At 39.8% G+C, this 26,204-nt stretch overlaps 1 protein-coding gene across 5 annotated transcripts in view; it reads right to left on the reverse strand.

Annotated features, from left to right (window-relative positions):
• Positions 1 to 19,128: 19,128 nt before the first annotated feature.
• PMS1 (PMS1 homolog 1, mismatch repair system component) overlaps positions 19,129 to 26,204 on the reverse strand; it is a 115,587-nt gene continuing 108,511 nt past the window's right edge. For 2 of the 5 annotated variants that reach the window (XM_061135445.1, XM_061135443.1), the window contains exons 11-13: positions 25,340 to 25,470; positions 20,304 to 20,464; positions 19,129 to 19,467 (exon numbers count right to left, since the gene is read on the reverse strand). In XM_061135445.1, the coding sequence (XP_060991428.1) occupies positions 19,303 to 19,467; positions 20,304 to 20,464; positions 25,340 to 25,470 (457 nt within the window). In that variant the 3' untranslated portion in view covers positions 19,129 to 19,302. Of the gene's footprint in view, positions 19,468 to 20,303; positions 20,465 to 25,339; positions 25,471 to 26,204 lie in introns of those variants that run through there. The other 3 variants (XM_061135444.1, XR_009691771.1, XM_061135446.1) reach the window with 3 other exon arrangements.

The following is a 26,204-nucleotide window of genomic DNA, read 5'->3' on the forward strand; positions in this document are numbered from 1 at the left end:
TACCTGAAAAGACATTTTTCTAAAGAAGACATACAGATAGCTAACAAGCACATGAAAAGATGCTCAACATTACTTATTATTAAAGAAATGCAAATCAAAACTATAAGATACCACCTCACACCAGTCAGAATGGCCATCGTCAAAAAGTCTACAAAAAAAAAAAAAAAGTCTACAAACAATAAGTGCTGGAGAGGGTGGGGAGAAAAAGAACACTCATGCATTGCTGGTGGGAATGTAAACTGATAAATCCACTATGAAAGACAGTATGGAGACTCCTTAAAAAGCTAGGAATAAAATCACCATATGACCCAGCAACCCTATTCCTAGGCGTATGACCTGAGGAAATCAAAACTGAAAAGGACACATGTACCCCAGTGTTCACTGCAGCACTATTTAAGACAGCTAGAACAGGGAAGCAACCTACATGTCCATCAATAGATGAATGGATAAAGAAGCTGTTGTACATGTACACAATGGAATACTCAGTTCAGTTCAGTTCAGTCGCTCAGTCGTGTTTGACTCTTTGCGACCCCATGAATCGCAGCACGGCAGGCCTCCCTGTCCATCACTAACTCCCGGAGTTTACTCAAATTTGTGCCCATCAAGTCGGTGATGCCATCCAGCCATCTCATCCTCTGTCGTCCCCTTCTCCTCCTGCTCCCAATCCTTCCCAGCATCACAGTCTTTTCTAACGAGTCAACTCTTCGCATGAGGTGACCAAAGTATTGGAGTTTCAGCTTCAGCATCAGTCCTTCCAATGAATACCCAGGACTGATCTCCATTAGGATGGACTGGTTGGATCTCCTTGCAGTCCAAGGGACTCTCAAGAGTCTTCTCCAACACCACAGTTCAAAAGCATCAATTTTTCGGCACTCAGCTTTCTTCACAGTCCAACTCTCACATCCATACATGACCACTGGAAAAACCATAGCCTTGACCAGATGGACCTTTGTTGGCAAAGTAATGTCTCTGCTTTTTAATATGCTGTCTAGGTTGGTCAAAACTTTCCTTCCAAGGAGTAAGCGTCTTTTAAGTTCATGGCTGCAGTCACCATCTGCAGTGATTTTGGAGCCCCCCAAAATAAAGTCTGACACTGTTTCCACTGTCTCCCCATCTATTTCCCATAAGGTGATGGGACCAGATGTCATGATCTTAGTTTTCTGAATGTTAAGCTTTAAGCCAACTTTTTCACTCTCCCCTTTCACTTTCATCAAGATGCTTTTTAGTTCCTCTTCACTCTCTGCCATAAGGGTGGTGTCATCTGCATATCTGAGGTTATTGATATTTCTCCCGGCAATCTTGATTCCAGCTTGTGCTTCTTCCAGCCCAGTGTTTCTCATGATATACTTATTATGCATATAAGTTAAATAAGCAAGGTGACAATATACAGCCTTGACATACTCCTTTTCCTATTTGGAACCAGTCTGTTGGTCCATGTCCAGTTCTAACTGCTGCTTCCTGACCTGCATACAGGTTTCTCAAGAGGCAGGTCAGTTGGTCTGGTATTCCCATCTCTTTCAGAATTTTCCACAGTTTATTGTGATCCACACAGTCAAAGGCTTTGGCATAGTCAAAAAAGCAGAAATAGATGTTTTTCTGGAACTCTCTTGCTTTTTCAATGATCCAGCAGATGTTGGCCATTTGATCTCTGGTTCCTCTGCCTTTTCTAAAACCAGCTTGAACATCTGGAAGTTCTCGGTTCACATATTGCTGAAGCCTGGCTTGGAGAATTTTGAGCATTACTTTCCTAGCGTGTGAGATGAGTGCAATTGTGCGGTAGTTTGAGCATTCTTTGGGATTGCCTTTCTTAGGGATTAGAATGAAAACTGACCTTTTCCAGTCCTGTGGCCACTGCTGAGTTTTCCAAATTTGCTGGCATATTGAGTGCAGCACTTTCACAGCATCATCTTTCAGGATTTGAAATACTACTCAACCATAAAAAGGAGTGCATTTGAATCTGTTCTAATGAGGTGGACGAAACTAGAGCCTATTATACGGAGTGAAGTAAGTCAGAAAGAGAAATATAAATGTCATATACTGACACATATATATGGAATCTGAGGACTTGGCACTGATGAATATATTTTCAGGGCACAATGGAGAAACAGACATAGAGAACAGACCTATGGACACTGTGGGAGGAGAGGAGGGAGAAGGGGAGATGTATGGAGAGAGTAACATAGAAATTTATAATACCATAGGTAAAATAGATAGTCAATGGGAATTTGCCTTGTGACTCAGGAAACTCAAACAGGGGCTCTGAGACAGCGTGAAGGGTGGGATGGGGAGGTAGGACATGGGTGTACCTATGGTTGATTCTTGTTGATGTATGACAGAAAACCACAAAATTATGTAAAACAATTATCCTTCAATTAAAAAATTTTAAAAAAAGATCTGAAACCATAAAATTCCTAGAAGAAAACAGGCAATAAGCTCCTTGACACAGGCCTTAGCAATAATTTTTTGAATCTGATACCAAATATAAAAGCAACAACAGCACATGTAAACAAGTGGGACTACATTGAACTAAAAAGCTTCTGCACAGCAAAGAAAACTAGCAACAAAATTTCTCCCTACTGAATGGGAGAAAATTACTGCAAATCATATACCTGATAAGAGGGTAATAGCCAAAATATATGAAAACTCATACAACTCAATAGCTAAAACAAATGGAAAACATTGATTTTAAAAATGGGCAAAAGATCTGAATGGATGTTTTCCAAGGAAGATGGAGATGGCCACCAGGTACATGATGGCCGTCATGAAAAGATGTCTATGTTATTAATCATGGTGCATGCATGCTAGGTCGCTTCAGTCATGTCCAACTGTTTGCTATCCCATGGACTATATAGCCTGCTAGACTCCTCTGTCCATGGGATTCTCCAGGCAATAATACAGGAGTGGGTTGCCATGCCCTCCTCTGGGGGATCTTCCTAACCCATGGATTGAACTCCTGTCTCTTAAGTCTCCTGGATTAGCAGGAGGGTTCTTTACCACAAGCACCACCTGGAAAGCCCTGTTTATCATTATGCAAATGCAAATCAAAACAAGAAGTTACCTCACTCCTGTTTAAATGGCTTTGCCAAAAATTCAAGGAATAGCCAGTGTTGGTGAGAATGTGGAGAAAAGGGAACCCTTGTGCACTGTTGATGAGAATGTTAACTGATGCAACTGCTATAGAAAACTGTATGAAGCCCTCTCAAAAAATTAAAATTAGAATTACAATATGATTCAGCAATTCTACATCTGGGTATTTACATGAAGAAACTTAAACAACAGTTATTTGAAAAGATATATGTATCCCAATTCTATGCTCACTGCAGCATTATTTACAATAGCCAAGATATGGAAACAATCTATGTACCCACTGATGGATGAATGGATAAAGAAGATGTGGTATATATAAATACTCAACCATATAGAAGAATGAAATCTTGCTATTTGAGACAACATGGACAGATGTGGAAAACATTATGTTAAATGAAACAAATCAGACAGTGAAAGACAAATAATATATGTTGTTTCTTATATGTAGAATCTTAAATCAAAAAACAAGCCCATGGGTAAGTAGAGCCAATGGTAGTTGCTAGATGAAAGGAGCTGGGGTCTGAAGATACACATGAACTTTTTTTTTAAGTTTAAATAAATCTAAAAAGATTTGTAATATAACCTGTGATTGTGAAAATATTTCATTTAACACAGGAAACAAGGAAAAAAATGTAAACACTTCCCCATTCTCACTCACATCCCAGCTCAACTGCAATTTTTTTCATGAAGCTGATTACCCTTGCTGTTGTGATTTTTCTTTATTCTGAACCTCCTCTGTATTTTTATTCCTTTCACTTAGCATTAATTCTAACAGTTATTTGTGGACTATTTTCCTTTACTACACTACACTGTTCCTGGACGTGAGAGTTGGACGATAAACAAAGCTGAGCGCTAAAGAATTGATGCTTTTGAACTGTGGTGTTGGAGAAGACTCTTGAGAGTCCCTTGGACTGCAAGGAGATCCAAACAGTCCATCCTAAAGGAAATCAGTCCTGGGTGTTCATTGGAGGGACTGATGTTGAAGCTGAAACTCCAATACTCTGTCCAATACTGTACTCAACTGAATCTTCCTAAGATGGAGATTATGTTTTATTTAACTTTGAATCCCTCTGTGTACTGAATCCCCCAGGGATATTTCTGATAGCTGTTTGAAAAAACTGAGTGAATAAATAAGTTTTTCAGTTCAGTTGCTCAGTCGTGTCTGACTCTTTGAAACCCCATGAACCGCAGCACGCTAGGCCTCCCTGTCCATCACCAACTCCCAGAGTTCACCCAAACCCATGTCCATTTAGTCGGTGATGCCATCCAATCATCTCATCCTCTGTCGTTCCCTTCTCCTGTTTAGAATGTCTATAAAATCACTCTTTACAAAACAATAAAGCCCCCTTAAGAAACTAATGTGAAGAACAATATCTAGACAAATCATGGCATGAATCAAAAATAAAAGTTAATATTCAATAAAGAATATTAATCTGTTTCTCACTCATAGTTTGATCCCATGGATAGGTGACAGCATTTACTGGAGAGAATGGAAAATTCTAGTGATTATGTGGAAGAGTTGAAAATCAGACTTCCAAATTAGTATTATCCCCAATCTCGAAGGCTTGATCATAAAATATGACTCAGATATGTTATTTATACTAGAACATTTTAATGAAAATAAGACCTAGATATTACATGAGTATGTTTATAATAAAAAAAAAACCCTAGACTACAGTATCATTTGCATGAAAATTTCAGATGCATTTGCAACCTCTCATTTTCTGTAAGATCAACATGACATTTCAGTTATAAAACTCCTCAAGCTGGCATAAGGTAAATGTTCTGTTTATCTATCTCTGCATGCATTATATGTGCATGTTTATTGTGTCCAACTCTTTTGCAACCCCATGGACTGTAGCCTACCAGGCTTCTCTGTCCATGGAATTCTCCAGGTAAGAATAGCAGAGTAGGTTGCCATTTACTCCTCCAGGGGACCTTTCCAACCCTGGGATCTTATCTCTTGCATTGGCAGATGGATTCTTTACCACTTGCACTGCCTCAAAACTTAGTGGTTTAACAGTTTATCTTTCACTGTTTGGGGAGTTGATGAGCTCAGCTGGGCAGTCCTCCCTTGGGTACCTCAAAGAATCAGATGGAAGCTGAAATCATAATCAATGAAAGGAGTCTCCACTCAAAATCTGGCACCTGAGCTAGGATGACTGAACAACTGGGAATCAATTAGTCAAGCATCTCATTTTCAACATGGCCTCTTCACCTGGCAAGATCGTACTTTTTCACATAATGGCAGACTCAAGGTAGGCTGACTTCTTATGAGGCGACTGACTTCCCAGAAGTTTCAAGAGAGCCATAAGGAAAGCGGCAAGGCATCTGACTTCGCTTTGGGAGGCATATAGCCTCTCTGCTGTTATAATCTAATTAATGGTAAAAGGAATGAAAAACTAGCCCAGATTCAGGGGAATGGAGGAGTAGATTCCACCTCTTAACGGGGAGATGGCTTGTGTGTATAAGGAGGGAAAGCCGATGGTGGTTATTTTCGAGTCAGCTACCTCAGTAGTGCTTCCCTTGTGGCTCAGACACTGAAGAGGCTACCCACAATCCAGAAGACCCGGGTTCAATCCCTGGGTCAGGAAGATCTCCTAGAGAAGGGAATGGCAACCTACTCCAGTATTCTTCCCTAGAAAATTCCACAGACAGAGGAGCCTGGTTACAGTCCATGGGTTCACAAAGAGTTGGACACAACTGACTGACTAACACCCACCCACCTCAGTAATATTTTGAGGATACAATTGACCCTTGAACAACACAGCTTTGAATTATGCAAATGCACTTATTCATGACTTTTTTCAATAAGCATACAGCCAGATGTTAATATTAGCAGGTTCCACATCTGTGGAAACAGAGGGCCCACTATGGGACCTGAGCATTCATGGATTATGATATTCCCCTCAGACCCCAACCCCCATGGATACCAAAGGTCAACTTGTATATATATATCCTACTTCTTTATAAGGAATGATGTCACAAAAGAAAACCTAAATTTGACTTCCTAACAAAAGTAGAGAGCCATAAACACATTCATAATTCTGACTGACTTTCAGCCTATTTGGATTAACATTTTATGTGCAGTCTATTTCAAGAGTCTAGCATTTGGCCCAAAATTATGTGCACTCTTGTTAACTCAAATATAGTTCCTGAACCAGCAGCACCTGGGAAACTTGTCAGAAATGCAGAATATTAGACCCTATTCCAGAGCTACTAAATCAGACATGTATTTTAACAAGATGCCTAGGAGATTCACATGCACATTAAAATTTGAGAAGTGCTGACTTAGGCCATATTCATATATAGCCATCACTTGATATCCATGAATGATTGGTTCCAGGATTCCCCACAAATCCAAAAATCTAAGAAGATACTCAAGTCTTTCATATAAAATGGCATGGTATTTGCAAATAACTTATACAGACCTTTCTGTATATTTTAACTCATCTCTAGATTACTTACAAAATATACTACCATGTAAATACTTTGTACATAGTTGTAAATATAATGTAAATACTATGTAAATAGTTGCTCAGTCATGTCCGATTCTTTGCGACCCCACAGACTATAACCCACCAGGTTCCTCTGTCCATGTAATTCCCCAGACAAGAATACTGGAGTGGGTAGCCATTCTCTTCTCCAGGGGATCTTCCCAACCCAGGAGCTGAACGCATGTCCCCTACATCTCCTGCACTGCAGGCAGATTTTTTACCACCTGAACCACCAGGGAAGCCGGTGTATGGTAAAGTGTTGGTATATGGTAAGCTCAAGTTTTGCTCCTGAATATTTCTGATGCACGGTCAGTTGAATGTGCGGATGTATAACCCACAGATCCTGACAATCGCCCTGCTAGAACACACAGAGTAGTCTCAAACTTGTCAATTGAAGAAACCTAGAAAAAATGAAGTATTCTTCTTCAGCTCTGGGGGCAGAGAAGGACAGTACATTTCACTTGAGTTTTAAATGGGAAAAATAGTTAAAACTTGATTGTTCCTATAAAACCTTTGAAAAGTTGGAAACCTCGTGTGTGGAGGTTTGTGCTTTAATCTTGTTTTTATCTGAGACATCAAGGATCATCACTATGTGTGGAGGGAAAAGTTTGATTTACTAGCTTTTTTATATGACTAGGGAAGCTAAGAACAAAAGACCAAAAAGAGTGCAAAAAACTTTGAAATAGGTAGTAAATATGTTATATACATTTAGTTATTAAGATGTAAACACATGGAAAAATTTTCACTATTATTATTAGCAAAATATTTCAAATATGTTTCTAGGCAGGTTAACATCATTGTCTTGTCATACATAAAATGAAAGCACATTTAGGGAAAAACTGTCCTTTTAAAGGAAATAAAATTAACTTTTGAAAACAAACCATTTCCTTCCCAAAATACGTTCAGTCCATTCAAGTCCATTTCTTGCCTGTTTCTTCTTAATTCATCATTCATTTCTATGATCTAAATAGCAAAACAATTAAAATGCCTATGAGAAACTACATAAAAATCCAGTAAGTTCAACATTCAAATAAGTTCAAGATAATTTGAAATTTGCCAGTCATTACTTTATCTGTTAAGTATCTGGATGCACATGTTATCTAGAAAATTATATTTAAGTCCTTTATAGATAAAACTATTTTAGGAATAGCTAACACTTTAGGTTGTTTCCAAACGGCATCAGATACAAGCCTACATTAAATTTAAGCACCAGATTTAACAATTTTTAAAAAAGACACTCAACACTTTGAATAGTTAAGGTCAGTTGCTCAGTCGCATCCAACTCTTTGTGAACCGAGGGACCGCAGCATGCCAGGCCTCCCTGCCCATCACCAACTCTTGGAGTCTACTCAAACTCAAGTCCATTGAGTCGGTGATGCCATCCAATCATCTCATCCTCTGTCGTCCCCCTTATCCTCCTGCCTTCAATCTTTTCCAGAATGAGGATCTTTTCCAATGAGTTGGCTATTCACATTAGGTGGCCAAAGTATTGGAGTTTCAACTTCAACATCAGTCCTTCCAACGAATATTCAGGACTGATTTCCTTTAGGATGGACTGGTTGGATCTCCTTGCAGTCCAAGGGACTCTCAACAGTCTTCTCCAACACCACAGTTCAAAAGAATCAATTCTTTGGTGCTGAGCTTTCTTTATAGTCCAGCTCTCACATTGATACATGACTACTAGAAAAACCACAGCTTTGACAAGACAGACCTTTGTTGACAAAGTAATGTCTCTGCTTTTTAATATGCTCTCTAGGTTGGACTCCTTTCCTTCCAAGGAGTCTTTTAATTTCATGGCTGCAATCACCATCTGCAGCGATTTTGGAGCCCAGAAAAATAAAGTCAGCCACTGTTTCCACTGTTCCCCATCTATTTCCCACGAAGTGATGGGACCGGATGCCGTGATCTTAGTTTTCTGAATGTTGAGCTTTAAGCCATCTTTTTCACTCTCCTCTTTCACTTTCATCAAGAGGCTCTTTAGTTCTTCTTCACTTTCTACCATAAGGGTGGTGTCATCTGTATATCTGAGGTTATTGATATTTCTCCCAGCAGTCTTGATTCCAGCTTGTGCTTCATCCAGTCCAGTGTTTCTCATTATATACTCTGCATATAAGTTAAATAAGCAGGGTGACAATATACAGCCTTGACATACTCCTTTTCCTATTTGGAACCAGTCTGTTGTTCCATGTCCAGTTCTAACTTGCTTCCTGACCTGCATACAGATTTCTCAAGAGGCAGGTCAGGTGGTCTGGTATGCCCATCTCTTGAAGAATTTTCCACAGTTTATTGTGATCCACACAGGCTTTGGCATATTCAGTAAAGCAGAAATAGATGTTTTTCTGGAACTCTCTTGCTTTTTTGACAATCCAGCAGATGTTGGCAATTTGATCTCGGATTCCTCTGCCTTTTCTAAATCCAGCTTGAACATCTGGAAGTTCATAGTACACGTACTGTTGAAGCCTGGCTTGGAGAGTTTTGAGCATTACTTTACTAGTGTGTGAGATGAGTGCAGTCGTGTGGTAGTTTGAGCATTCTTTGGCATTGCCTTTCTTTGGGATTGGAATGAAAACTGACCCTTTCCAGTCCTGTGGCCACTGCTGAGTTTTCCAAATTTGTTGGCATATTGAGTGCAGCACTTTAACAGCATCATCTTTTAGGATTTGAAACAGCTCAACTGGAATTCCATCATCTCCACCAGCTTTGTTCGTAGTGATGCTTCCTAAAGCCCACCTGACTTCACATTCCAGGATGTCTGACTCGAGGTGAGTGATTGTCTTGGTCATGAAGATCTTTTTGTCTAGTTCTTCTGTGTATTCTTGCCACCTTTTCTTAATATCTTCTGCTTCTGTTAGGTCCATACCATTTCTGCCTTTTATTGAGCCGATCTTTGCATGAAATGTTCCCTTGATGTCTCTAGTTTTCTTGAAGAGATCTCTAGTCTTTCCCACTCTATTGTTTTCCTCTATTTCTTTGCATTGATCACTGAAGAAGGCTTTCTTATCTCTTCCTGCGATTCTTTGGAACTCTGCCTTCAAATGGATATATCTTTCCTTTTTGCTTCTCCTCACAGCTATTTGTAAGGCCTCCTCAGACAGCCATTTTGCTTTTTTGCATTTCTTTTTCTTGGGGATAGTCTTTATCCCTGTCTCCATTACAATGTCACAAACCTCCGTCCATAGTTCTTCAGGCACTCTATTAGATCTAATCCCTTGAGTCTATATCTTACTCCCACTGTATAATTGTAAGGGATTTGATTTCGGTCATCCCTGAATGGTCTAGTGGTTTTGCCTACTTTCTTCAATTGAAGTCTGAATTTGGCAATAAGGAGTTCATGATCTGAGCCACAGTCAGCTCCCAGTCTTGTTTTTGCTGACTGTATAGAGCTTCTCCATCTTTGGCTGCAAAAATATAACCAATCTGCTTTTGGTATTGACCATCTGGGGATGTCCATGTGCAGAGTCTTCTCTTGTGTTGTTGGAAGAAGTTGTTTGCTATGACCAGTGTGTTCTCTTGGCAAAACTCTATAGCCTTTGCCCTGCTTCATTCTGTACTCGAAGGACAAATTTGCCTGTTACTCTCTGTGTTTCTTGACTTCCTACATTCCAGTCCCCTGTAATGAAAAGGACATCTCTTTTGGGTGTTCGTTTTAGAAGGTCGTGTAGGTCTTCAAAGAACTGTTCTTTAGCTTCTTCAGCATTACTGATCGGGGCATAGACTTGGATTATCGTGATACTGAATGGTTTGCCCTGTTGACGACCAGAAATCATTCTATTTTTTTGAGATTGCACCCAAGTACTGCATTTCAGACTCTCTTGTTGACTATAATGGCTACTCCATTTCTTCTAAGGGATTCTTGCCCACAGTAGTAGATATAATGGTCACCTGACTTAAATTCACCCATTCCAGTCCATTTTAGTTTGCTGATTCCTAAAATTTCAACGTTCAGTCTTGACATCTCCTGTTTGACAACTTCCAATTTGCCTTGATTCAAGGACCTAACATTCCAGGTTCCTATGCAATATTGCTCTTTACAGCATCGGACCTTGCTTCCTTCACAAGTCACATCCACAACTGGGTGTTGTTTTTGCTTTGGCTCCATCTCTTCATTCTTTCTGGAGTTATTTCTCTACTGTTCTCCAGTAGCATATTGGGCACCTACCGACCTGGGGAGTTCATCTTTCAGTGTCTTATTTTTGCCTTTTCATACTGTTCATGGGGTTATGTTTATGATTTTTCAGTGATTGTATTTGTTATGTAAAATGTTATACTGCATACAGTGTCTCCATACATACCACCTGTATTTTCAAGGAAAATTACAGAAATTTTCAAGTTTCATTAATTTTAAAATTAAGATGTTTGTGTTAGGAGGTACAAATTGTGATACCTGAAATTCTACCTGTACCTGGGACTTCTTTCCAAGCACTGTCTTGTTTCCAACAACTCAAATACTGGAGTCTTTCCCACTATTTCCTTAAAAATTTGGGGTCCCTCTCTGGGAGACATTTCTGGGAGTAACCCTTCTTAATTTACTGGGTAATTGAGGAAAGAGAAGTTCATACAGATATAGAGAATGACAAAATTTGCATCATACATTTGTACGAGCCCTAAGATAAATTTTGAAGTCATTTTCCAGCTTACAGTCTATTGTAAAAGGCCCTACGTGCTCAATTGCTGTTGTGTCTGACTCTTTATGACCCCATGGACTGGAGCCCACTTGGCTCCCTCTGTCCATGGAATTTTTCAGGCAGGAATTCTGGAGTGGGTTGCCATTTCCTACTCCAGGGCATCTTCCCTACCTAGGGATTGAATTTGCATCTCTTGTGCCTCCTGCATTGGCAGTGGGATTCTTCACCAATGCACCCCCTGAAAAGCCAAAGAGGTCCAGCAACAGCTTCTTAAAAGAATAAATTCATTTTGCGTTTTCTTTCCAGTCCTTTATATCGGATTAAGTTAGTAGTTAGAACAAGTGTTTACCAGCAATTTGCTATATACATTAGGTGCTTACCTTATATGATGTCATTAATCTTCTCATCAGATTTAGACAGTTGAGACTGCAATCCCGGAGCTTATGTTCTTTACCATTTCATACTGCTTGACGTGAGAAACAGCTCCTACTCATAAAGGTCAAGGTAAGTATTTGAGAGGGGCTTCCCTGGCGGCTCAGATGGTATACAATCCACCTGGAATGCAGGGCACCTGGGTTCAATCCCTGCGTTGGGAAGATCCGCTGGAGAAGGGAACGGCTACCTACTCCATTATCTTGCCTGGAGTTCATGGACTGAAGAGCCTGGTGAGCTACAGTCCATGGGGTCACAAAGAGTGGGACACGACATAGTGACTAAACGAGAAAGTATTTGCGCTATGGAAAACAGTGTGGAGATTTCTTAAAAAACTGGAAATAGAACTGCCATATGACCCAGCAATCCCACTTCTGGGCATACACACTGAGGAAACCAGATCTGAAAGAGACACGTGCACCCCAATGTTCATCGCAGCACTGTTTATAATAGCCAGGACATGGAAGCAACCTAGATGCCCATCAGCAGATGAATGGATAAGGAAGCTGTGGTACATATACACCATGGAATATTACTCAGCCATTAAAAAGAATTCATTTGAACCAGTCCTAATGAGATGGATGAAGCTGGAGCCCCTTATACAGAGTGAAGTAAGCCAGAAAGATAAAGAACATTACAGCATACTAACACATATATATGGAATTTAGAAAGGTGATAACGATAACCCTATATGCAAAACAGAAAAAGAGACACAGAAGTACAGAACAGACTTTTGAACTTTGTGGGAGAATGTGAGGGTGGGATATTTCAAAAGAACAGCATGTATACTATCTATGGTGAAACAGATCACCAGCCCAGGTGGGATGCATGAGACAAGTGCTCTGGCCTGGTGCACTGGGAAGACCCAGAGGAATCGGGTGGAGAGGGAGGTGGGAGGGGGGATCGGGATTGGGAATACATGTAAATCCATGGCTGATTCATATCAATGTATGACAAAACCCACTGGAAAAAAAAAAATAATAATAATAAAAAAAAAAAAAAAAAGAAAGTATTTGCGAGAAGTAATTACAAAACAGCCTCCATCGCCACTCTAAGGAGTGCTAGATTAACTGAGAGGCAGTTTGTGAAATCGAGAGGGCAGGATGGTTGTGGGAGGGGTTTTCTGCTGAGGCCCCGCCTCCCAGCTCCTGAGGAGGGCGTGGAAGCCCCGCCCCCACGTGCACCCTCCCCATCCCCCACAGGCCCTGGAAGCCGCACCCCGCGCAGCTTCCAACCTCCGGACAGAATGGCTGGAGCGGGCGGTGGCCGCGGCGAAGCCCTGCCTCCCAGGATGGAGGAAACGGCCGCTGCAGTTTGGAAAGCTGATTAAGGGAGAGGCGAGGAGATCAGGAGGGAAAGGAAAGCCTCACCCCCAACTGCCCGTTTTTCTCAGTAGGTTACAGCTTGGCAAGGAAGAGGGAGGACTCCTAAGGGGTTCTTGAGGCCCAAGGGTCTTGCTTGGAATCCCCGTCTGGGCTTTAGCACTGGGGTGACGTGGAAGTCACGCAGAGATGAAGCCTGAAGGCCGCTTTGGATAGATCTTTCTCCTTGGGGGTAGTCATGTGTGATCCAGCGAGGTCTATAAGATTTCAAATTTTAAACCTACTAGAAAATGTTAGACCTGAATTCAGTGATCTTAGCCAGATTTTATTGGAGAAGGCAATGACACCCCACTCCAGTGTTCTTGCCTGGAGAATCCCAGGGACGGGGGAGCCTGGTGGGCTGCCGTCTATGGGGTCGCAGTCGGACACGACTGAAGTGACTTTGCCGCAGCAGCAGCAGCAGCCAGATTGCAGGAATTGCCATCTGTTCCACTGCAGCCTGTATTTCTTAAGTAAGAATGTAAATATGATCTATTTATTGAAGTTGGAGACGAGTCTGACTCACTAACCGAAGTTGCTGAGCAGATTAAAAATACCAGTAACGATATTAAGGTATTTAGATGAACTAGACATATTCTTGAAATTAATTCTAGATTAATTTTGGCAAACCAGTGTTTATGTATTCATAGTTGCCAAAAAAAATCTTTGAGATGGTGATAATCCAACCAGTTTTACAGGTGAGAAAATAGAACCCAGAATAATTAACTCTGAGTTGCCTGAGTGGCCACAACTGTTCTAGTACTTTACTAGTTTTACTTCAAATGTTGATATTACCATAAACAAAAAAAGAAGTACTGAGAGGGAAAATCATACATTTTACTGCAAAACCAAAAAAAAGGTGACTCAAGATATCAATTACTTCTCTTCATGGACATGAATAATTAAGAGTGACCTGTTAATATATTCTCCATCTTTTGGTTGATATCACCTTTAACATTTTTAATCATCAAAATCTTCATTGTTTCTTGTGATACTAACAACACAGTACTGAGCTCTCTCCACTTCTGCCTTGAAATTTTCGCTGCTTGCTTATATTTTTAATCACACTTTTTACTACTCCTTAAGCCACTTTAATGTAAAATTCCTTTTCTAGTTTTAAAAGTTCTGTTTCAGTGGTTATCAACTTTGAGCCACATTAGGAGAGCCACAGCCATATCCTTTATCAAAGTTCCCCTAACAATCTCAAGTCCATTTCTTTTAGCCCATACTTTTTCATCTCTGCAATGAAGATGCTGAACTTGACCCCAAAGTACACAGTTATTTCCAACACTGTGTAATTTTTTCCCCCATTTGTCATGAATATTCATTAGCAGGACATGGGATTTTCAGTTAGTTTTCAGTTAATATGGCCAGTATCACTATTGACCATATTTAACTGCTTTTGAAGAGGTCTGTTTTTTTCCGTAAAATCTTTTAAACTAATCAGTGGGGGAGTGGGCAGTAGATTTCTTCCACCCTACTGAAATTGGACTCAGAATCACTTTAACTCTCCCGTCTCTCCTTTTGTTATATATTTGTCTCTTTGTTTATTCAGTGACATGACTCAGTGTCACACTCAGCGCTGAACACAGAATACAGAAAAAAGACACTCCTTGCCCTCCAGTTGAGAAATATTATTGCACTGTAATATAATTGTTACGGGGTTATGTAGCATGTACTACCCAGGTGGTGCAGTGGTAAAGAAGCCACCTGCCAGTGCAGGAGACTTAAGAGATGCGTGTTCGATCCCTGGGTCAGGAAGATTCTCTGGAGTAGGAAATTGCATCTCACTCCAATATTCTTGCCTGGAGAATCTCATGGACAGAGAAGCCTGGTGGGCTACAGTCCATGGGGCCACAAGGAGTCAGACATGACTGAGAACACACACAGCATGTACTATGGAAGCATAGAGGGGCGCCTACTCCCTTGGAGAAACCTGTGTAAGAAACTAGCAAGCGGTTAAGAATTATCCAGGAGGAGGAGAAAAAAAATGTATTTCAAGCAGGAGGAATAGTACGTGCCAATGCATTGCTTAGTGCAAGAAATCCTACATTGCTGGTTCTTGAGAAATGGAGATTGGATAAGAATGATAGGCCGTACCTTCATCCTAAAGGACCTCCTGGGCCTCTAAGAATTTGGTAGATTTTATCCCAAGGATGTGGGAAGCTAATACAGTTTTTAAGCAGGGAAGCACACATTAAGATTCAGAGAATACTTTAGCCAAGTTAAAAGCAGGTAGAGAAAGCAGGCTGCTTGAGAATTCAGACAGTACAACTGATCCAGACAAATGAGATATAGGCTCTGCGGTAACACACAGAGACAGTTCACTTGACAGTTATTGAGGCCTTCATTGCCTTGTGAGGGTCGTCAGTTTAGATTCTCTGGGATGAGGCCATCATAGAGTTAGAGACGTCTCTCACATTTGGCTAGTTTGTGGTGATAATAGATTACTGGAAGAATGAAGAGTCATTTGTCTTTCTTGTCTACACAAGAAGTCAGGATGATTTCAGCTAATATTTCTGTATTCCTTATTCAAAGTGATCTCTGTTCATTTCCAAGGCAAACCATTCAGTATCACAATAATCCAAGTCTGTGTCCCGACCAGTAATCCTGAAGAAGCTGAAGTTGAATGGTTCTATGAAAACCTACCAGACCTTCTAGAACAAACACCCAAAAAAGATGTCCTTTTCATTACAGGGGACTGGAATGCAAAAGTAGGAAGTCAAGAAACACAGAGAGAAACAGGCAAATTTGTCCTTGGAATACAGAATGAAGCAGGGCAAAGGCTAACAGAGTTTTGCCAAGAGAACACACTGGTCATAGCAAACACCCTCTTCCAACAACACAGGAGAAGACTCTGCACATGGACATCCCCAGATGGTCAATGACGAAATCAGACTGGTTATATTCTTTGCAGCCAAAGATGGAGAAGCTCTATACAGTCAGCAAAAACAAGACTGGGAGCTGACTGTGGCTCAGATCATGAACTCCTTATTGCCAAATTCAGACTTCAGTTGAAGAAAGTAGGCAAAACCACTAGACCATTCAGGTATGACCAAAATCAAATCCCTTACGATTATACAGTGGGAGTAAGAAATAGATTCAAGGGATTAGATCTGATAGAGTGTCTGATGAACTATGGACGGAGGTTTGTGACATTGTACAGGAGTCAGGGATAAAGACGATCCACAAAAAAAGAAATGCAAAAAAGCAAAATGGCTGTCTGAGGAGGCCTTACAAATAGCTGTGAGGAGAAGCAAAAAGCAAAGAATGCAGAGTTCCAAAGAATCGCAGGAAGAGATAAGAAAGCCTTCCTCAGTGATCAATGCAAAGAAATAGAGGAAAACAATAGAATGGGAAAGACTAGAGATATCTTCAAGAAAATTGGAGATATCAAGGGAACATTTCATGCAAAGATGGGTTCAATAAAGGGTAGAAATGGTATGGACCTAACAGAAGCAGAAGATATTAAGAAGAGGTGGCAAGAATACACAGAAGAACTAGACAAAAAGATCTTCATGACCCAGATAATCACAATGGTGTGATCACTCACCTAGAGCCAGACATCCTGGAATGTGAAGTCAGGTGGGCTTTAGGAAGCATCACTACGAACAAAGCTAGTGGAGATGATGGAATTCCAGTTGAGCTATTTCAAATCCTAAAAGATGATGCTGTTAAAGTGCTGCACTCAATATGCCAACAAATTTGGAAAACTCAGCAGTGGCCACAGGACTGGAAAGGGTCAGTTTTCATTCCAATCCCAAAGAAAGGCAATGCCAAAGAATGCTCAAACTACCACACGACTGCACTCATCTCACACACTAGTAATGCTCAAAATTCTCCAAGCCAGGCTCCATCAGTACGTGAACTATGAACTTCCAGATGTTCAAGCTGGATTTAGAAAAGGCAGAGGAATCCGAGATCAAATTGCCAACATCTGCTGGATTGTCAAAAAAGCAAGAGAGTTCCAGAAAAACATCTATTTCTGCTTTACTGAATATGCCAAAGCCTGTGTGGATCACAATAAACTGTGGAAAATTCTTCAAGAGATGGGCATACCAGACCACCTGACCTGCCTCTTGAGAAATCTGTATGCAGGTCAGGAAGCAAGTTAGAACTGGACATGGAACAACAGACTGGTTCCAAATAGGAAAAGGAGTATGTCAAGGCTGTATATTGTCACCCTGCTTATTTAACTTATATGTAGAGTACATCATGAGAAACGCTGGACTGTATGAAGCACAAGCTGGAATCAAGACTGCTGGGAGAAATATCAATAACCTCAGATATGCAGATGACACCACCCTTATGGCAGAAAGCGAAGAAGAACTAAAGAGCCTCTTGATGAAAGTGAAAGAGGAGAGTGAAAAAGTTGGCTTAAAGCTCAACATTCAGAAAACTAAGATCATGGCATCCAGTCCCATCACTTCATGGGAAATAGATGGGGAAACAGTGGCTGACTTTATTTTTCTGGGCTCCAAAATCACTGCAGATGGTGATTGCAGCCATGAAATTAAAAGACTCCTTGGAAGGAAAGGAGTCCAACCTAGAGAGCATATTAAAAAGCAGAGACATTACTTTGTCAACAAAGGTCTGTCTAGTCAAGGTTATGGTTTTTCCAGTAGTTATGTATGGATGGGAGAGTTGGACTATAAAGAAAGCTGAGTGCCAAAGAATTGATTCTTTTGAACTGTGGTATTGGAGAAGACTCTTGAGAGTCCCTTGGACTGCAAGGAGATCCAACCAGTCCATCCTAAAGGAAATCAGTCCTGAATATTCATTGGAAGGACTGATGTTGAAGTTGAAACTCCAATACTTTGGCCACCTGATGTGAAGAGCTGACTCGTTTGAAAAGACCGTGATGCTGGGAAAGACTGAAGGCAGGAGGAGAAGGGGACAACAAAAGGTGAGATGGTTGGATGGCATCACGGACTCAATAGACATGAGTAAACTCCTGGAGTTGGTGATAGACAGGGAGGCCTGGCGTGCTACAGTCCATGCGGTCATAGAGTCGGACACGACTGAGTGACTGAACTGAACTGTGGGATCTGGTTTTTAAAGAACACATGCATTATGAATACTCAAATCTAAATTTTGTTAAAAATCTGTATCTTCCCATGTTCTGAGAAATTTTGATCCCACAGCCCAACAATTTCCATATAAGAAAGAGCAACTTCTCAACTGTTACCCCCAAATAGAGGTAAATAACAGAATTTGAAGTTATGTTTTATCTTGTTTCTCTAAATTGTATTTCCTTACTTTTCCCCTACCCCATTCCTTTTCCCCTTTTCCTTTACACAAGATTGATAACTTCTGTCAGATACTCCAGGTGAATGTTTTATTTTTCCCTGCAGAGCATGGAACCCCGTGTATTAGTTCAGGTTGCCATAGCAAAATACTACAGGCTGGACTTAAAAAGCACAACAGGCATTTTCTTATAGTTCTAGAGGCTAGAAGTCTAAGTCAAGGTGCTGACATGACTGGTTTCTGGTAAGAGCTCTACTCCTGGATTAGAGAGGGCCACTTTTTCTCTCTGTCTAGCAGCTGGAATATGAGTTGGGATTGTTGGTGAAAGGATAACAGAGAATGAGCAAACTCTGTGGTATCTCTTCTTATAAGGGCGCTAATCCCACCAGGAGTGCCCAGCCCCACCCTCACTACACCTAACTGCCTCTTTAATAAAAGGTTCATCTGCAAATGCCATCTCACTTGGGGTCAGGGCTTCACCTGAAAAATGTGGAGGATACAATTTAGTCCATGTTGCTGTTGTTCAGTCATCCAGTCATGACTCTTTGGACTGTAGCACACCAGGCCTCCCTGTCCCTCACCATCTCCCGAAGTTTGCCCAGTCCATGTCCACTGCATCGGTGACAGCATCCAGGCATCCCCTCCTCTGATGCCCTCTTCTCCTGCCCTCAATCTTTCCCAGCATCAGGGACTTTTCCAATGAGTCAGCCCTTTGAATCAGATGACCAAAGTACTGGAATCATCTGATGAGAACAGCTGACTCACTGGACTGAGTCAATCAACCACACAAGAACAGTTAAGTATTTTTCAATTTAGAGTTTATAACCAATAGTTATTATGAAGGTTGGTTCTTGAGAATAAAATGAATTAATAGTCTATATTAGTTTATTAATTTTTTATAGTTTAAAAAAAATTTTCAATATACAAACAGGCCAGTGATTCCTTATTTACAAAACAACCATTTAACAGATGATAGTACACAGATAGTTTAAACCTGATTCATTATTTTATGATCCTATTGACTTCAATAGTAACAAATTTTCTTAAACATAATTATGTAGCTTCTGGAAGATGGGTTAAATGATGAAAAAATGGGCGACCATGAACACACCCTTTAATTTCATTTCTAAACTGGTGCTTCATTCTGTAGATAATATCTCGGATGTCCTCTTTTGATAAGTACATGGGTAATTGTCTAGACAGACGTACTGCTTCTCCCTGTGGAGAGAAAGCCGCATGTTTTACTGTCACATACCTGAAGCAGAAAACAGGTTTTTACTGGCAAATAGGAAGACTGAAGATTGATTATATTCTTTAATTATTCACTCACTCAACACAACAATTATGTGCTAGTCACTGTTGTAGGTTCTACAAATACAGCAGAGAACAAGAAAAGCAACATCTTTGCTCTTCTGGTCTTCCCTTGTAGCTCAGTTGGTAAGGAATCTGCCTGCAGTGCAGCAGACCCGGGTTCGATCCCTGGGTTGGGAAGATCCCCTGGAGAAGGAAATGGCAACCCACTCCAGTATCCTTGCCTGGAAAATTTCATGGACAAAAGAGCCTGGGGGGCTGTAGTCCATGGGGTCGCAAAGAATCGGGCAGGACTGGGCAACTAACACTTTGCTCTTCTGAAACTGATATTCTAGTGCAGAGAAGCAGAAAGATAAAAAGATAACCTAAACAAGCTAGAGGGGTGGAATGGGGTGGGAAATGGGAGGGAGGCTCATGAGGGAGGGAGTATATGTATACCTATGACTCATTCATGTTGATGTATGGCAGAAACCAACACAACATTGTAAAGCAATTATCCTCCAATTAAAAATAAATAAATTTTTTAAAAAAAGACAAAATATCAGCAAGTAATTGCACAAAATTAAACTGAGTAATGTGACAAAGAGAGTATGGTTAGGGAAAGTTTCCTCCAGGTGACATTTAAGCAGCTTTTCCTCTTGTAAACAGATAACAAACCTTATAGGATTTTGAAATCATTTACTATTAAGAAAGAATTAAGTATCTTAAAATCTAGCCAATATACATAAGCTAATAATACATACCTCTAAATAACTTATCACTTTGCGAGGTCTACATTCATAAACTTCCTTTGCATTTTTGTTTAATATAGCATTAAGGATTTCTTTTAAATCCATCACTCCATAGAATGGAAGGCAATTAGCCATTCCTTCTATTTCCAAGTAGTTTTCAGCAATGGAAACTCCTAAAAGAAAAAAATAAAAAATAAAACCACATATAGTTAAATTTTGTTTAAACTGTATTCCAGAAAATGTCTAAGAAAAAAAAAAATCACTGTTAAAATATTTGGTAAACATTCATTAGAATCTAATATTGTCGGAAAAAGTTTGTTCCCTAGTTGAAGAACAAATAATAATTTCCCATAGGATTTCACATTCACATTAAGTCATAAGTGCTCAAAGAAACCACATGTACTTTATATCATTTAATCTCAGATATTATTGTTCTGTTCCCTACATTTGTTTAGAACATTTCTTACTTTGGAGAGAAAATGGAGTCCCATGATATTTATTAAAATAAAACTGGCTTAAATGTTTTAACAACTGTTGCTATTCAAATTCTGTCCTACTGGTTTAGTATCTAAAAGCCTGAATTATCTTGAAGATTAGTTTATCTTACAAGTTATTATAAAAATATAGTTTTTTTTCCAGCTTTATTTAGATGTTTGACATATAACATTGTGTAAGTTTAAGGCGCACAAAGTGTTGATAAATAGACACATAAGCTGCAGAATGATTACCACTGTAGTAACTTATTAATATATTAGCAGTGTGAGGAAATGAAACACTAATGCTTAGTTTTTAGAATAATGTTTAAATCTGACATATCTATTATTTGAACTTCTTTAACTAATTTAGTGGTTAAAAATTAGCAACATCAGTGGATCTATAATGGGGTAAAAGAACATTAACAACATGCATTCCCAAGCAACAAATTTAGCTTTAGAACACATTTTGATTTTTAGAAAATAGCAAAGATCTGGGTTTTTTGGCTCTATCTGTGTAACAGTATTCTTAAAATTGCAGACCACAAGATGTTACCTATAGGTAAAGAAAAAGAGATAGTCCGATGTTGGATAAGCTTATCAAAGGGAAAATTTTAAAAGAGGAGTGATGTAGCTTGAAGAGTTTCAGGTCCTGAGATGTCAATGAACCCATTCCTAACCTGCCATTTACAGACTAGTTCCTTGACCTGAATGGCAGATGCACTGGTGGTACAATAAACAGAGTGCGCATCCTAATGTTCCTCCCAGGAAACAACTGGAGAACAATATAAGAAGATACATAATCAAGTGTTCAGGGATAAAATACAGAGTTCAGTAAAGGGAGACAAAATGAGAGTCTGAGCAACCAACTGAACTTAAATGGGACTTGAAACAGGGATTAGATAGGCAAAGAGGAAGTAGCAGAATATTCCAGTAAACACCTTTTTATATATATACAGATAGTAAAATTTATCAGTCAAGAGACTTTTCATTATTGCTAGTTCTATATTATTTGCAGTACGGTTAGACTGAAACATCTAATACTTACTACATGAATGCAGGAAAATTTTGTGGATATGGGTAAAAATTGCTATGTGCTTAGCCGCTCAGTTGTGTCTGACTTTTTACAACCCCATGGACTGTAACCCACCAGGCTCTTCTGTCCATGGGGATTCTCCAGGCAAGAATACTGGAGTGGGTTCCCATGCCCTCCTCCAGGGGATCTTCCCAACCCAGGGATTGAACCCAGGTCTCCTGCATTGCACATGGATTCTTTTACCATCTTAAGTCACCAGAGAAGCCCAGGTATAAAGTATATGGGAACAAATGAGGAAATTGAACAATATGTTAATCTCTGTGTTTGCAGAATATAGATAAGAAAAACTTAGAGAGACATTTAGAATCATGTTCAAGAAGTGTTCATAAAATTCTGTGAAATGCTTCCCAATTTTCTGAAAATACTTTAATAAGGTCTGGTCTGACAAGCTTGCAGTTCCCAAAATGGGTAATTCTTACTGATACAGAACAAAAGCTATTTTCATTAACAATCAAATTTCTTTAAGGTCACATTAAGAATCTTTTTCCTTAAAGCCTTATGTATTCTTCCTCTCTTTCAAGTGCTTTTATGTAAAGATGTTTTCCGGCAACTGGCAAACTGCTGATCAAAAGTTAGTCCAATATAGTAAAACTCACTAAAAGACTGAGAAATAGTCTTAAAAAAAAAAAAAAAAAATGACAAAAGATAATGAAGAAAAAAACAGCTAAAAAAAAATGAAGAAAGGAAACATGAATATTTTTACCTTGATCTGTTACAGAGAAGAGAAACAATGCTGATGATAATCTGAGTAAATTCCACCCAGATCAAGTCAGCTTGCAGATGACTAGCTTATTCATTTTTATATCTTTGGTGCTATGCAAAGTACCCCACATTTACAGGACTTAAAAACTATCTACAAGTTAAGAGCTGAATGCATCCCTGAAATAGAAACTTATTGGGTAACTCAAAAACAAACATGTACCTGAAACAGACAGGCTAATTATCCCAACTTAAACAAAAACTGCTGTGATAACATTTTTCATGAAAAAAAAAGTACTTGCCACCAATACCACAAAGTTATTTAGGAAAATAGACTAAGAAAAAAATATCTTGCTACACACATACATAAACTCCTTGATTCATACTTCAAATAAATTTTTAAATGTCAGAAGCCCTGAGGAAAAAAGATTTCTAGGAGGACCTAAAAAATGAGTGGTCAGTTCAGTTCAGTCACTCAGTCATGTCTGACTCTTTGCGACCCCATGAATTGCAGCATGCCAGGCCTCCCTGTCCATCACCAACTCCCGGAGTTTACTCAAACTCACGTCCATTGAGTCGGTGATGCCATCCAGCCATCTCATCCTCTGTTGTCCCCTTCTCCTCCTGCCCCCAATCCCTCCCAGCATCAGGGTCTTTTCCAATGAGTCAACTCTTCGCATGAGGTGGCCAAAGTATTGGAGTTTCAGCTTCAGCATCAGTCCTTCCAATGAACACCCAGGACTGATCTCCTTTAGGATGGACTGTTTGGATCTCCTTGCAGTCCAAGACTCTCAAGAGTCTTCCCCAATACCACAGTTCAAAAGCATCAATTCTTTGGTGCTCAGCTTTCTTCACAGTCCAACTCTCACATCCATACATGACCACTGGAAAAACCATAGCCTTGACTAGACGGACCTTGTTGGCAAAGTAATGTCTCTGCTTTTTAATATGCTGTCTAGGTTGGTCATAACTTTCCTTCCAAGGAGTAAGCGTCTTTTAACTTCATGGCTGCAATCACCATCTGCTGTGACTTTGGAGCCCAAAAAAACAAAGTCTGACACTGTTTCCACTGTTTCCCCAAAAAATGAGTGTAAGTCAGTTCAAATCAGAAAGGAGGCGCTGAAGAATGGGAAGAGAAGAGAAAATCTAAACACATACCACTGGCATGTACTATGCTAACTGATCTTCATGAAGAAAATATGTCAATTTTAATAGGAAATCAACATAAATTAAGAGCTAGATTTTTCTTTTCCCATTTTTTTTTATTAGTTGGAGGCTAATTACTTTACAATATTGTAGTGGTTTTTGCCATGCATTGACATGAGTCAGCCATGGATTTACATGTGTTCCCCATCCTGAACCCCCCTCCCACCTCCCTAAAGGCAGATTGCTTGGGTTCATATTCTGGTTCTATCATTAATTCTGTATACTTAAGCAAACTAAATTTCTCCTGCCTTGATGTTTCTAACTGTAAAAAATGTGCACAGTAACTGAACCATAGGCCTTTAGAAAGATCAAATAAATTAATACATGTAATACTTACAGACTAGTGTCATGCACATAATAATTACACTTTGAGCATGGGAAGTTTAGGGGGCGAGTGGGCCAGGGGACAGTGGAATCACTCGTCCTGGAACCTTTGTGCCTCTTGATACCAGACAGAAGGCAAAGTAACAGGACAAGACTGGCCTGCTTTTGCAGATGGGCTCCTTACCACTAGCGCCACCTGGGAAGCAGGGGTAGATAGGGCAGAGGCAGTTATGTATGGAAACTATCAAAGAACAGAGAAGAGGCCAGCCAGGAAAACTGAAGTCTCCTAGCCAGATGAATTTTCCTTTTTCTCCTCACCTGGTGAATTTCCAGTAAACAAACAGTGTTATAACAGGCTTTACAGCAAAGCCTGGAACCATAAAGCTGAGCGTCACAGAATTGATGCTTTTGAAATGTGGTGTTGGAGAAGACTCTTGAAGAGTCTCTTGGGCTGCAAGGAGATCAGATCAGTCCATCCTAAAGGAAATCAACCCTGAATATTTACTGGAAGGACTGATGCTGAAGTTGAAGCTCCCGTACTTTGTCCAACTGATGCGAACAACTGACTCATTGAAAAAGACCCTGATGCTGGGAAAGATTGAAGGCAGGAAGAGAAGGGGACGACAGAGGATGAGACGGTTGGATGGCATCACTGACTTGATGGACATGGGCTTGAGTGGTAAACTCCAGGAGTTGGTGATGGACAGGGAACCCTGGCGTACTGCAGTCCATGGGGCTGCAAAGAGTCAGACAACGACTCAGCGACTGAACTGAACTGATAGCAAAGCCATGGAAGCAAATCATTCACTCTCCAAACAGTAAGACTGCTGATGTTAGACACCTCATTGGGAAAACAAGTAAATCATTTTAGAAAAGAAAAAGAGATGTCCAATTTTGTTAGCTGATTCCAGTATTCTACATGTTTATTTCTGCTTCATCAGCTAAGGAGTATTTAATAATTTAGTTAGACACAGCAGGCAGTATGCATGTTGTGACAAAGAATGGCAAAAATTATAGTTGCTAGTTAGTTATGAAAATGCTAAACATAAAGCAATGGACTGAAAGATATGCCAAACTTGCTTGTTTCAGGCAGAAGTGACCTTTTGGAAATACATGGTTTTTATACATCTGACATACTTTTGGTAAGACAAAACCATACCATCATATCTGTAAACTGTGAAACCTAAAAGTAACTTTTGGAACAAGATTTATTTTTCTGACTCGGGAAATATTAAACCACAGTATCATACCTGGTGTCAATTTTATCTTGAAACCATTTGCTGTAAGACGAGGATCGGACAGGTAAATTGGTCCACTGTATCTCTGGTCACCTGCTGTCATTTTCTGTAAAATCTCTAAATAATGGGATCCATTAAAAAGACTGAAAAAGAAATTATGGCCCTTTAACTTCTTAAATATTTAAAGTGAAATAAGAGAATTTATGGAAAAAAGTTAATCTGAAGGTCCTTTAAAAAGTGTTATTATCAGTAACCAAAATACAACGGTGTAAGAAGCCCTGTGAGAAACTTTACTGCTTTTACGTTTGTTTAATACTTCATAGAGGACTTCCCTAGTGGCTCAGACGGTAAAGCGTCTGCCTACAGTGCGGGAGACCTGGGTTCAATTCTTGGCTGGGGAAGATCCTCTGGAGAAGGAAATGGCAATCCACTCCAGTACTCTTGCCTGGAAAATCCCATGGGAGAAGCCTTGTAGGCTACAGTCCATGGGGTGGGCCGCAAAGAGTCAGACACGACTGAGCAACTTTACTTCAATACTTCATAGACCTACCACATACAGAGTACAGAAAGGAAGAACAGACACAAAAGCCAGTTTCTATCTTCTGCAACTTTACAAACTAAATGTGAAATTTAAAAAGTGCTTTCGATATAATACAAATGAAAACTTTATTTATAAATAATGCCACTTTATACCTTAATTTACACAGACACAATATACTGTCAAGTTATTGATGCAGTCCACCTTGCATGATATTCTGTCGTTAGTCAAGGCTTCTTCAATAAGAAGAAGATAAGCATGTAACCTTTTCTCCCAGGAACTTAAAAATTTAATAATTCAGGACTTTGGAGAGATTCCTCCTGTATACTATAGGCATGA

The sequence above is a fragment of the Dama dama genome, chromosome 33, assembly GCF_033118175.1.
Source record: "Dama dama isolate Ldn47 chromosome 33, ASM3311817v1, whole genome shotgun sequence".
Classification (NCBI taxonomy): domain Eukaryota; kingdom Metazoa; phylum Chordata; class Mammalia; order Artiodactyla; family Cervidae; genus Dama; species Dama dama.